The sequence below is a fragment of the Anopheles coluzzii genome, chromosome 3, assembly GCF_943734685.1.
Source record: "Anopheles coluzzii chromosome 3, AcolN3, whole genome shotgun sequence".
Classification (NCBI taxonomy): Eukaryota; Metazoa; Arthropoda; class Insecta; order Diptera; family Culicidae; genus Anopheles; species Anopheles coluzzii.
The window spans coordinates 31,371,765-31,384,929 of record NC_064671.1 but is presented as its reverse complement, the minus strand read 5'-3'; the positions used below and the strand labels follow the sequence as shown (position 1 = coordinate 31,384,929).

At 47.0% G+C, this 13,165-nt stretch overlaps 2 protein-coding genes across 10 annotated transcripts in view; one reads left to right on the top strand and one right to left on the bottom strand.

Moving 5' to 3' along the window:
* LOC120958566 (bone morphogenetic protein receptor type-1B) overlaps positions 1-13,165 on the bottom strand; it is a 135,795-nt gene that overhangs the window by 53,601 nt on the left and 69,029 nt on the right. For 2 of the 4 annotated variants that reach the window (XM_040381455.2, XM_049609894.1), the window contains exon 1: positions 5,065-5,086. The exons of the other annotated variants lie outside the window; for them this stretch is intronic. In XM_040381455.2, coding sequence (XP_040237389.1) covers positions 5,065-5,071 — 7 coding nt within the window. In that variant the 5' untranslated portion in view covers positions 5,072-5,086. Of the gene's footprint in view, positions 1-5,064; positions 5,087-13,165 lie in introns of those variants that run through there. 4 annotated transcript variants of the gene reach the window in all.
* Positions 5,839-12,920, top strand: LOC120958567 (uncharacterized). 6 transcript variants are annotated; one of them, XM_040381458.2, is made up of 4 exons: positions 5,839-6,516; positions 6,831-7,335; positions 7,416-7,540; positions 7,616-12,920. In XM_040381458.2, exon 4 carries the CDS (start codon positions 11,942-11,944, stop codon positions 12,755-12,757), a length of 816 nt encoding a protein of 271 aa, XP_040237392.2. In that variant the 5' UTR covers positions 5,839-6,516; positions 6,831-7,335; positions 7,416-7,540; positions 7,616-11,941; the 3' UTR covers positions 12,758-12,920. The 6 variants fall into 6 exon arrangements, with proteins under 6 accessions (XP_040237392.2, XP_040237394.2, XP_040237393.2 ...); XM_040381460.2 differs by having other exon boundaries at positions 7,416-8,648; positions 8,715-12,920; XM_040381459.2 differs by having other exon boundaries at positions 7,416-9,348; positions 9,481-12,920.

The following is a 13,165-nucleotide window of genomic DNA, read 5'->3' as shown; positions in this document are numbered from 1 at the left end:
AGTGCTCGGGAATTATTATTTATGGTGTGTTGCGTGCTAGAGCGTTATCAGTTTGTTTTCGGTCAAACTGTCCGGTAAATGGTTGTAATTGATAGATTAATTGGTCTGTCGGGTTTGCAGCAGCCCGAGGAGCGTGATCGAATAGGGGAGAGTGATGGTGGTGGTGCCAGTGCTGCAAACGGGGTAATGCACTTGTGAGTGGTGGAATTTATGGACAGTTAGTTGGACTACCCCTTAGCGCACTAGTAGTGCAGGCCAACATCATGTTAAAAGGAGGGGGGAACCTTTTCCCGATAAGCGAGTAAGTGTCTGTGCATGTAATTAAATCGAAAGCAGGTTGCAGGTCAGCTATTACGAACAGGTATGATTGGAACCGGGTTGAAACTGAAGTGTAAAGTATACAGCAACCCTAGCAACACACACACACATAAGCACGTATCATTCTACCCAAAGGCAAGGCGACAAAACGTCCTTCAGATATTTAGAAGTACCTTAGTACAGGTAACGGCAAAACACTCAAACGCGTGTCTGGGTAAACCCAGCAAGTTTCTATTCATAAGCCATACCGGGACAGACATAAAAACACGCTTCCATATCTCAAATAAGACCTGAGACGGCCACAAACTGACGCACGTTTTGCCAAACTGAAACTGAAACGAAAAAGACGTGCACTCTAATTTGTAATACTTTGTTGGAAGTGAAGATATATAAATACCATCATTCGCGAGACACTCTACCCATGCACAGGAAACGAACCGAAGTAAAAAAGGAACCTGCCCTTTTCTTCCCCCGGTAGTGCATAAATCTAGCCGATGGTTTTGAGAAACTCCACTTGGCAACCGAGATGTGTCATTAGTCATCCACCATACGGTTTCCTTCGGCAGACGACGACGACGATGACGGCACCATCACGCAAACACCCCTTTGATGGAAGTGCATCAGACGGTGCTGCGCTTGTCACATCAAGCGTGAAGAATGATGCATTTACGGTTTATACGCCATTAACTCTCCAAAATCCTCCCACTCTCGTGCTCTTGCGAAACCACCAAAGAAGTTTGGTTGTGCCTTGCAATTGGGCTAGGAAACGTCCAAAGGTCATTCCCGGACACTGTTGCACCACAGCACAGCAGTGGCATTGATTAAAAGGGCCATTTTCCTTCCCACTTTACATTGCAGCCGGATGAAAAGCGTATCTAAAGCAAGCAACATTTAAGAGCGAAATCTACCCACACGGAAGCACATAATTCATGCTTCCTCTGCGTGTGCGTATGTGCGCCTCGCAGAAGAAAACTGTTTAGTTCCAAAAGCAATTGAACGTACACATTAAACAGGAAGCAGCGCTGAACACCTTACTGGGGGTGCACTATGCTGCAAGCTGGTGGGTAGCTAATTGCACAAGACGGGAAGAGATAGAAAGAAAGAGAGACCGATTTGGCTGCTGCTGATTGCCGAGGATAATGGTGAGTTCCGTTTTCCTTTGCAGGGCGTGCGCGCGCGTGTATGAGCATGCTCCCACCCGTTAATTCATCTTTTGCGGGTGCGCTTCGGGGGTGGCGCAAATCGCGAGCAGGGGCCGCGGAAGAGTGAAACAAGGCGAAACACTTAAAAAAGGGCTTATACCGGGAGCGAAACAACTGAAATGATACTCGTGCCAGCGTACACTTCGCGCTCGGAGCGTGCTTCAGTGTGTACAGAGTGCCAATTTCCCTGGGCATAGAGAGCAATTTCCACACTATCTGCCCGGAAAGGCATACGGGGAGTAATGATACAACAACCGCAAAGAACTGCAACTGGGTTTGCACACGGTACGTGGAATTACCATTGCCAATGCGCCACTTCTGGCAGGAGAATGTGATTCGATTTGGTTGTTCGACTTATTGCGCACTCACCATAATATGCTGCTGGTGTGGCGAAAGCCTAACTACACCCTAGCAGCCCTTTGTATGTAGTCCTAGTACGCGCGTGTGTGTGTGCTGTTTTTCAATTTTGCCCACCCACAACAGAAACGAGAAAGGGCTAAAACGCCCCCAAAGGGCCCACACGGTCGGTTGGGGCGCGTGAGAAAGTAATGAGCAACGCGGAGAGGGCCACGACGACGGGGGCGATAAGGGTTTTGCTTTACATTTGCAGCATAATGAAACACGTGACCGGTAACATATTGTTCGTTAAATGCATTTTGCTGCAGCAGAACATAGAGAGGAAGAGAAACAGCAAAAAGGGCTAGAAACATAACACCCGAGCAATGCTAAAACACCGCGGACACGGTCCAAAAACACGCCAAACGTGCCTTGGAAACAAAACTCTATACGGTTCATTTGCGGTGCCCCCTTGGGAACACCACCACCATCACATTCCCGGGTTTTTGCATGAGGTGGCGAAATGTTGCCTGTGGGTGGTACGCTGCCCTCTACTGCCCTGTAGCATGCCGGGTGCAACGGGAAAAAGTGCAACAACACACCGGGTGTGGGCTCATTTTTCCAAAACCGAATGCAATTCTATCGCAGTCATTGCGCTGCACCGTGTGTTTCGACCGAATGGCAATAATTCTCGGTACGCCAGGGTTATTGAACATTTGTTTTCTGATTATTTGGGGGTGGTGGGTGAGTGGGTTGGGTAGGTAACCCAATCGGTACAGATTGGTAAAGTTTGATGTATATTTTCTTCAAACAAACTAGAGTTGTAGTTGACTTTCCAACCCAAAACGAACATTTCCCGCAAATCAATTACAAAACAACGTTTGTAAAGGCAACGAAGGAAACTTCGGAATTGACCTCGGAGTATGTGAATGTAGTCCACATCTCTGAAATAAGCTCCCTGTTGCTTGTAAAAGGACACGTTTCAAGCAACGCAAGCCGTTTGCGAACATCTGCATCGTGCGTCGCGTGAGGTCGTCCTTGAACCGACCACCGTGGGGGTAACACTCCGGTGCTCAAGCCAGTTCTTCTGCCAGCAAATACATTTGCTACGACCTCTCGGGTTTCCCATACACCACCACCAACGGTGCGAAGGCGTGGAAAATCCTTCCTAAACTATGGTGTGAGAAAAAAAACGCATTATCCTTCCATCCTTTAAGTGCCCGGAATGGTAGAAAGCGACTCCTTCTACGGGTGAAACCAACTGAATAAACAACATCCCAACAACAGAGGGAAAAGGAAGAGAGAGAGAAAGCAAATGTGGAAAGCACAAACCAGACAATTCAGGGCTCAAAAGACGGTATGGCATGCACACCAAACACTTCAAAACGCAACACATGTTTGGGATATGGTTCACGGGCTTTTGCGGGACACCCAAAGAGTGTGTGTGGCGAAATGGTACGAGTCCCAGGATAGATCCTGATGCAGCCTGGTTCTTCTACACACGAACCTCGGAACCAGTTGCAAAGAACAAAAGAAAGACCGAAGGCCACAGGAAACGCGCGTTTAAATTTCATTTAAGCAACACCACCATCGGCAGCAGCATCGTGTCGTTGTGTGCCGACCGAGAACCGACCGTTTATGATTTATTAGCATAAATGGAATGGAAGATTCGCTCGAAAAAAAAGACTCCAACACGCTGCCGGATTCGCAACATCTTTACAGTTCCCGGGAAGGGCCTGTATTTCGGTGAACGCGTTGCTTTTTTTATGCTGTTTGGAGTTAGGCCTTTGGGTGCCAGTTACACTCTAAAACTGCGAATGAGACTGCGTGCGTGTGTTTGTGTTCTGTTTGGAGCAACATTTTAACCCCTTTCGGCATTCGTTAGGCGTTGGCAGGGCAGGAAACGAGCATCCATTTTAGCACTTTACGGATGCCCCTACCAGCAGACAAACAAATGGGCAAAAGATGCACGAAGATGGATAGGAAGTTCTGGGAAGTTTGTAAGTTGCCCATTTGGGCGAAGGTTGGCAGAATGGTTCAAAGCGGGTTTAAGGTTATTTTTTTCAACCACAAAGAACGATCCCAGGGTGAGCATGAGAGCATTGGGGTGTGAAGACAACGCTTTACAAGGCTGCTTTGTAGGAGTAATATGAAAAATTTCAAGCACTCCCGTGACACATTTTTCAACGCTCCTCCAAACAAGGAACGCATTCCTATTTTTCAGTACACTTTTTATGGAGTCGTTCGAGAGGACAGCATTGAACAGCCTCGAGCAGCACACTTGCAATCAATCTGCCCGTTTCCCGAACTCCAAAACTCCGTTGGCTTGCTTCACGTGATTTGGAAGAATGCCATAATTTTGCAAAAGAAAACTCATTTCTTCGCTCCAAAGTCTGTGTGAGCGCAACAGCGCACGATGGTCGAACATGGGTAGGCCGGTCGGTCCTTAGATGGCTGCCAAGGTGGACCTGCTGCTGCACCAGATACGACGCCCAAATACGACGCGAATAGCGAGTAAATTTGCCAGCAAGAGATGTTCCCACATTTGGGTGTTGTCCGCCATGCAAACCGCAGCAGCAGCCTGGCCTGTCTGCCTTGCGGGAAACTTCACCTAGCAATCAACCGCGAGACCCAAAGGGTGGGGGGATATATAGAGATATAAGGCAAGAGAAGTCACGTCTCATTAACCTCAGATCGCACAATTCGGCACCCTTTTGGGCTGGGGAGGGTGGGTGTCAGCTTTCCCATTTCGATGAATAATGGGGTCAAATTAAGACGAGACAAAATCTCAAACCAAGCCCAAAGCGCAAGAGGCTGGTGGTTACGCACATACATCGGGGGGCCATTGCTGCAGCAGCCAGAGGGCGGCGTACCGACGACTCCAAAAGGCTCGCGTACCACTCGCGCGGACGCCTTATGCGGTGCCGTGAGCCTTGTTGTTGCGTGATCTTAATTTCGTTGACATTAATTTGGCAGTGAGAAATTAATCATCCGCTGTCATATTGCAATGCAAGCGAGAGGAGGACTAGTTAGACCGGTGGCCGTGGACGGCGTTCGAGTGTGCCCCGGCCGGTTGATGATGCGTTTTCGTACGACACAGACATTCACACACACAGGTCCATAACGTCCATATATGGAAGAAGCTCATTTTGTCTCTTTATGATCGGCTCATTATTCAATTGCTCGCAGGCAGTACACTCTGACTTACCCGGCATGGGCTGCTGCAAGGATGCTCGGTACGCCACCACACCACACCACGCTTGACATGCAGCGTGGTCTAGAACGTTTTCGTTGCCACGAATATGGAATCGCATTTATGGGGTCTCCCCCATCTATGGCAAGCGAAAGACCAACTGTTAGAGGTTGTTTGCGTGTGCAGGTAAAACACTGGCGTAACAAATCATAGGGTCGAAGACAGATAAGCCCTTCCGAGGGACTCGGTCCCAGCCCTAGGCACACACCTGGTACGTGCCCCGCGTACCATGTATAATCAGCACTTCTTGCTGGCACACCCTTCGGTACCGAACCGACCGCAGTGTTACGTTATCAACTTCTAGCACCTACCTTGAAATAGTTCGACATGCAATCGATCCTCAACGAGCGCAGGCTAGCTTACAGAGCGTTTTCGGCCGGTGTGTATGTGTCAACAAGATTCTTTAACACTATCGGGCGCTTGTTATCGTACAATTGAACGTGTTTTTCAAGCCATTTCTTTTCATCCACTGTTTGTAGACGACAGTAAGGTTCCGATTTTATCGCGGTGGAAATTGTACAACCGAAGTCTTTGTCAGGTACTCTGCTATTCATACTAGATTTCATTCAACTTACAACCGCTCAGTCCTATAAAAATCAACAAAACTGCTCACTTGACACATTCTTTTCAATCTTGAAGTAAGCTGCCCAAAGATTATCTAATCTAAAACAAAGGAAAAATCCTACTTTTTCTTCAACAAGTCCAACAGTAGCCTCCACAACTATCAACAAGTAGTCACCAAATCGACCGGTCTGCTGTCAGTCGAACAGTGCTCGGCACACTCGTAAATAAATCTTTCCTTCCACCCAACCATAGACTACTTTGATGCGCATTGGGAAGTATCCCCATAAACGCAACGTGTCAAGACGATACGTCGTTCCATTTTGTTACAAAAAAACGGATTCGTCTGGGTTAGATAGTCAAAGATATCGAGCGCGAGTTCGCGTTTGTTTCAATTCCGGTGAAGAACTCTATACCGCAGAGGACTTCTTGTACATCCCCCATCCCACCCCGGTGAATGAGTTATCGCAGAATCGCATCACCATGAGAGTCATGTGTGTCAGATTAGAATCGCATAAATTACCCCGTCACCTGAGAAGGTAGCGTATAGTGGTGGGCTGTTTGAAGTTGGTCACCGGTTTAAGCCGTCCAATTGGCAAACTCGCTCCCCGGTATTATATCAGTGTGTGATTCACGTTTGGAAATGCAAATGTGATCAGAGTCGGAGGCGAGCTGAGCAAGATAGTCATCGAACCGGGATATGAATTCGGCGAATGGAGAAGAGATTGGGAATTCCTAGAATTGTGCACATAACAAGCGTTGCTGATGAGGTGCTACATTCCTAACTCAATCTTTCGAAAATCTTGGATAGTGCGGCAGGGCAAACAAAAAAGCGAAGCAGAAAAGGTGAGATTATGATTGTTAAGGTCAGAAGATTGCGTTACGTTGAAGCTTAGAGAAGTAAACAAGCTACGGTAAGATCATATTCAAGAAAAAGAGGAATGGTCAATTTCCGTCATTGCTTGAGTAGTTGAACCTTGAACATCTGTACGGTTTTGAGTGTGATCATTGTTAAGTTAAAACCATTTGAGCTCAAAGCATCAGACAATTCTTTGTTGCATTGAGTCAGGCTTAGGCTTCTTCTATTTGCAGAATTTCTCTTCTGCCACTGTGATCCTTTTCAATTTCCAAAAAGTAATTCTTCTGATTCTGATTCCCAGCAGGTTTATTACAAAAGTAGAGACCGTGCAGGACAATGTCTCACCGTGCATTGTCCACGTGTTAAAAAAAGTCCTTCTCACCCGAACCTACAACTGGAATGACGGTGCAAAACAAACGACACAAAATCTGTCGCTATCCATCCATCATCCGGAAGGCTGATTCCGGCTTGCGCTTCCAGGTAGCGGGTAGCATTAGCAATCTACGTCCAAAACCAGGGGACATCTATCGCTACTACCAGGTCGGCAGCATTGTCACTGCAAGTGTTCGGTATCGTTTATTTCGGGGTTACACCTCGGAAGGCTACCGTGCCCGCTGCTCTGTCGGAGTGTGTCGGGTCGAAGCAATTATGCGCATTCGTAATGTGTCCTCCCCTTGCGTCGACGGTAGAACTCTCCACGGAATGTCTTCAAAAAGGGATATAGAATTTGGCGCATCGTATCCGGTGGTCACCCCGGTGGAGCACGCTGGACACGACCCGCTCCAGCCATGCATGGGGAGCGGCAGGTTCGTAGTGGGATTGTGTTTCCGAATAATTTTAATTAAAAATTCAAATTTATCACACCTCTCGTGTTGGATGCCCACAGCGTGGCCTAGAAGGGTTTCCGCTTCTTGGAAGGAACACAGCAACACACAAAAGACGACGGCGGAAGAGCACTACACGAACGTGTGGGACACATTTCGGCACCGACCGGCGGCGGATAGTTCTTGAGTAGAATTCCAATTCCAGCATCGGGACGTGGAACCACTTATCCCCACAATAACCGGTTGATTCCCCCTTCTTCAGGGCGGATACGATGGCCACCTGGGGGTAGATATCGCTCCGACGACCCAGCAGTGCTTTACGGTGCATAAATCTTCCGGTGGAGAACTTGCTGATGGCGACTTTGGCGATTCCTGGGAAAGAAGCGGCAGGGTTTCTCTCTCACTCTCTCTCTCTCTCTCTCTCTCTCTCTCTCTCTCTCTCTCTCTCTCTCTCTCTCTCTCTCTCTCTCTCTTCCCAAAGACTACGCGAGCCGGGTTTAAAATGACAAGATGAAACGCTGCCACTTTCGGGGTGTGAATGTCATCCTCTTCTTTCGGAGAGTGTAAAATACTTCCATCTCCTCCTGAGGGATCTAATGCAATGAGCACAAAAGTCAACAAAAAACAACTGCAGCGAATGCCACAATAATGCAAACAAATTCCTTACCAAAGAACGCGCTCTAACAGCAGCACCAGTCAATTTGTGGTACACATTTTCCGTACACGAGAAGAACGAGCCGTACCAGGAACAAACCTAAGCTCCGACCGTTTGCCTTCTCTCTATCTTTCCTGTTTGGTCAGAAAGCGGAGGGAAAGGGCAAAGCGGATAAAGCGGATCACTCGCACACATCTACATACTTTGTGTTCCACCACATTGCCACGAGGCGGCGGCGGCGGCGATGGCGGCAACCTTCAAAGGCGAGTTCACGCTTATCTTAATTTTTTGATGAACTTATTCCTCGCCCTTTTCCCTGCACGCACAGCACACAGAACAAGAAACACAGACACACACACACACATACACCGAGGAGCCGTCCTGGGTGCGGAGGGCACTCCAGTGGACTTTGAAATCTCCTCACGCCTTCCCATTGGCTTTGGAGGATTTTTAGAATTCAGTGCGAGGTGGGGTGGAAGAAGCGGGGGGGTTTTTTGGAGTTCTTTTGCCCGCCAACGGGCCAGCCCAGCATGAGCGTGATGCAATCAGCGTCGTGTGAGGATGACATCAGAAAGGATACACACCGAAATGAGACCTGTCAGAGAAGCTGGTGTAAATGAATACAACCGTAGCAAAAAGGGTGAGCCACCGATGCAAAAACGAAATGAGATTTTCTTGTACAGCGACGATCGTCCTCCACTCGAAGGTGCCTTTCTTTGGAGCGAACCTGTACAAAGCTAAACCATACCAAAGTCGAACAGCCGAAGAGCACCAACAGCAGCATTGGCAACCGCTGGTGCCCGAGGCACTGACACCGGAACTGATTAAATGCGCACAAACTGGCCCGGGCAAGGTTGGTAGCCGACCGGCACTTCCATTCTTCCGCTTCCATATCTACACCATCACGCCGCAGATAAACGAATTCTTGCCGCGGAGCTGGCCACGGTGCATAACAAATTGGTAATGGGATTGCTTTCATGAGGTTTTTTTTTCATTACCATTTTTGCCTTTTACGCCTCTCCGCAAGAGAAGAGCCCCGGCAGCGCAGAAGCGCGATTTTACAATAATTCAGTTTTTTTAAAATGTTGTTCGCCCGCTCACCACCGAGCTCCAGACAATTTAACATCCATTTCCCGTGGCCCCGGCACGATCGGTTCCGGTGTCAAGATTGGGTTATTTCGTAAATGGATTCCACCAGAAAATATGGAGAGGCGAGCAAAAAAGGCCATTATTTCAGAATCGATAACGCATGGCTAAAGTGAACCGCTTAGAGAAGCGCCCCATTTTTGTGGAGCAGTTTTATTATGAGGAACAGGAGAGTCTTTACTGGCCGATGCAATGTGAGCATATTATTTAGCTTTAGCTGATTAGCGATTTGTTCCGTGGCGTGGCAAACGATCTCATGGAAACGATGATCTTGTATACCCAGAGCATGGTAGACCGAGTTTTATCAAAGCTGTTTTTATTTATAGGCTTTTCATTCGCTTCTATTAATCACCCCGTAAAGATGTACAATCCAATGATCGGAGATAGCGAGACGGATGATGACACAGCGCGCCCATGCCCGAGGGGATACAGCAAGCGAACCGCCCAAAAAACCCTTCCAGACCCGGGGCGTTTGGGTAAGAGACAATAAATTAATACCGACTACTAAACCATGGTGGATCATCCACAACACCCACCCGGGTTCTCTGGGAGGCTACTGAACACACATCCTGATCTAATCAGCAAACTACCACCCCGAATGCCTGATGCCACCCGTTTTCGCCACGGTTTTGTCCGGGGTCGTCGTCATCGCGCGCCAAACAAATTGACAAGATTGAATGATAGAGAATTATTCACCGTCCGTGTCCCGTTGTTGCGTCTAAACGAGCACACGGTTGATCGCAGCGAGCTGTTTGACGGTGTAAAAACGACTCACTCGTTGCCTCATCTGCCTCGTGTGGGGGTTTATTGAATGCCACCGGTTACCGGTCGAAATGAAGATAGTCACAGCGCAGCTTCACGAAACTACGATCGCGATCGCGCCCCACGATAACGGCCATAAAATATCCCACTTTAGGGCAAGGGGCGCAAGCGTGATAGCGTAGTTTGCCGTTACTGCTATTGTTAAACGAAACGGGAAATTGACACCTTCGGAGTTTCGGATTACGCAGAAGCATTAAAAATGATCGCGAAACATCGTCCTGTCCCCGGTATGGAAGCGAAAACGAAAACAAGCCGTAATACGATTGACCGATTGACGGGAAAAGTTACAACACATAATGAAACGATGTCAAAGCCAATTTACACAGCCAGTTCAACTCTCTCAGAGGAGTGTTTTGAGGTAAATGACTAAAGTCCATCGCAAAGAAGCCTTTCTAGTGTAGCCCCCAACCAGATCACTTCAGCGCAACTGATCAAGCGTCCGGAAGGGAAATTACTTACCCTAATAATCCGCAAAAACAGAAGATACAAAAGCAAATTAAAAAAAGCCACGACGACAACGCTTACATTTCAATCTGAATTAAGCTTTATTGAAGCTGATGCCTTGAGGTATCATTCCGCACCTGCATAAAGGTGATCGCATATCCAAAATAAGCAAAACATGTTCTGCTTGAACGGTGTTGTTACTTATTTTGGCGATATTATCACATTGACACGAGTTGAGAAAATCGCTAATGCATTAATACGCGATTCCATTGGAACAACCCATTCTTATTTATAATCCCCGGCATCAGATGTAAACTGTTCGCGCATTGATCAGTGCAAGTAAACCGACTCTTTATCAAAAAAAGATATTTTCAAAAAGCACTACGCATAAACGAAACGAAACGAAAGCAACTGTTTACTGCACTTTTTGTCATTTACTACATCGAACGCCCAAGTTCGAGAAAGGGAAAGGGATTAATTATTCCGGACTCGTGGATAATTACCATCAGCAACACTGACCCGAAGGTGTTGACTGATAAAGTATCAAATTACTTCAATCTTGTTTGTGCCATTTCTTTTTTTTTTGTCGATTACACATCTTAATCGTGAGTCTACACATGAAACGAGCTTCAACCGGGTTAAAACAGAAAGACTGTTAATTATTCCATTGAAAGCTAGTGCGCTTTTGCAATAACTGAGCAAAGCTATTTGCTTTTTTTAACATTTCTGTTTAAATTAAATCGAGCCTGTACGAATCCGTCGCTCCAGCGATCGGACGTGTTTAATCGCAGCAAAAGCGCATGTACTGGATCGACTATTCGTGCAAAAAGTAAAATAATTTTTAAATTACTACTCATGCTCAAGCTAGAAGGTAAAAAAACTATATGAATGCAAGCAGCAAGAAAAAGGAACGCAGGAAATTTGTAGCCTCGCCATCACGCATGTCAATCAAACTTCAGCTACAAAATTGGAGAAGGATCACACGCTGCGGGGAGGAGATTTTTAAATCCAGTTCACCCCAGCTTACACTCATCATCAGTTGGACACATCAATTTACCGGTTTGTGGTCATCCGGACCAGTACATTGGGCTGGGAAATGATTGCGGTACGATTCGTTCCGAGCAGCACAAAATTGGATAACATTTTCGAGGATCAACAATTGTGGTCGTATGTTGCGCAGTCACGTTCAGCTTCAGTGGATAATATTGTGATTTACACGTAATTATATTTTTTCTTCAGTCTACTGACGTTTTGCGAAGACTTACTATTAAAGTAACGATTATTTTCGTCCTTGCTTAAATTATTTGAACTTCATTTTCGAACTAAAATTTCAATTGCCTTCCATCGCGTAATGAGCCTGTAATGATTCTGGAGAACTGGAAGAGCCGCGCTAAACGGAAGAATCACTGTCAGAACAAGTGTCAACGAACACAAAAGCAAACACGATCAAGCAAGCAGCGCTGGATGCAGTCCGTTGTGTACGACGCAATTAAAGCACTGTGTGGAACAAGTTAGGGTAAAATGTGCATTACAACAGAATTGATGATTCAATCGCTAATTCAATCCGGTGTATCCAACGCAGCATCGCTAGCGCCGGAGCAGATTCGAGAACAATACCTGCGCACGCAGCACGCTGAACCAAGCATGCCTAATATACGATTCACTGCACCAGCGCCAACACATCAGCAGCAGCAGCAGCAGCAGCAGCAATCCGATGAGGAAGGTGCCTCGCTTTCCTCGAGCAAAGACGGTTTGCTGACCAAGCTGTACCAGGAAAACCAGGACATGAAGGCGAAGATAGCCGAGCTGGAGGGTATGATCGGGCAGGCAAAGCCGTTCGACGCCACGCACGTGAAAGCGATGGTCCAGCCGTTCAGCGGTGACGATCTGATGGACATTCACACCTGGCTCGCGAAGCTGGAGGATACGTTCCGTGTATTGAAAGTGGGCAAAACCGAGCAGCTGGTCGCCGCGTGCGGGCTGCTGACTGGCACTGCGGAAGTTTTTCGGCGAATCACAACCTTGAAGGATTATGACGATTTCCGTACGAAGCTGGTGGAGGAGTTTCGCTATAACAAGCTCACCGACGAAACGATCGTGAAGGAGCTGCGGAAGCATACGCTGAAGGATAACAACGTGCATCGGTATGTGCTGGAAATGATTGAGCGAGCTAGCGGCTATGCTATCGCGGAAATCGACCTGGTGGACATCATTGTCGACGGATTGAATGATAATTCGCGCAACGTTGTAATGCTGTACGGGGCAAAAACTATCCAGGAGCTGAAGGTGCTGCTGCCCCGGTACAAAAAACGAAGAATCAATTTGGCGAGTCAATAAATCAGGTGGCGAGATCCGTTCCGTACTTCATGCCGAGCCATGCGAAGGATGGCTGACTCGTTACTCTTCCCCATTTCAAATGAACCAACCTTGTTTGCTTTCTTCCAGTTTATAAAAATGTGAAATATGAAATAAAAGGATTTAATTTTGTTTGTTCCATGAACTCCACTCGGTTATTGAATCATTATAGAGAGTGAAAAAGTCCGAAATTGGGGGTTTTCATTACTAAAAGGCTGCAGTGGCACTTTCCCTTGCCAGTTCATTCTCTTGCTTGGTTTCTTTCTGCATGTGTTATCACTGTAAAAGATATCGAAACTGTTGTTATTGTGATGTTCGAGCAAACATACTTCTTTGAAGCCTTCGTTTAACACGAGGATATGCCACTTTGAATAACTTTCAAAGTTTGGG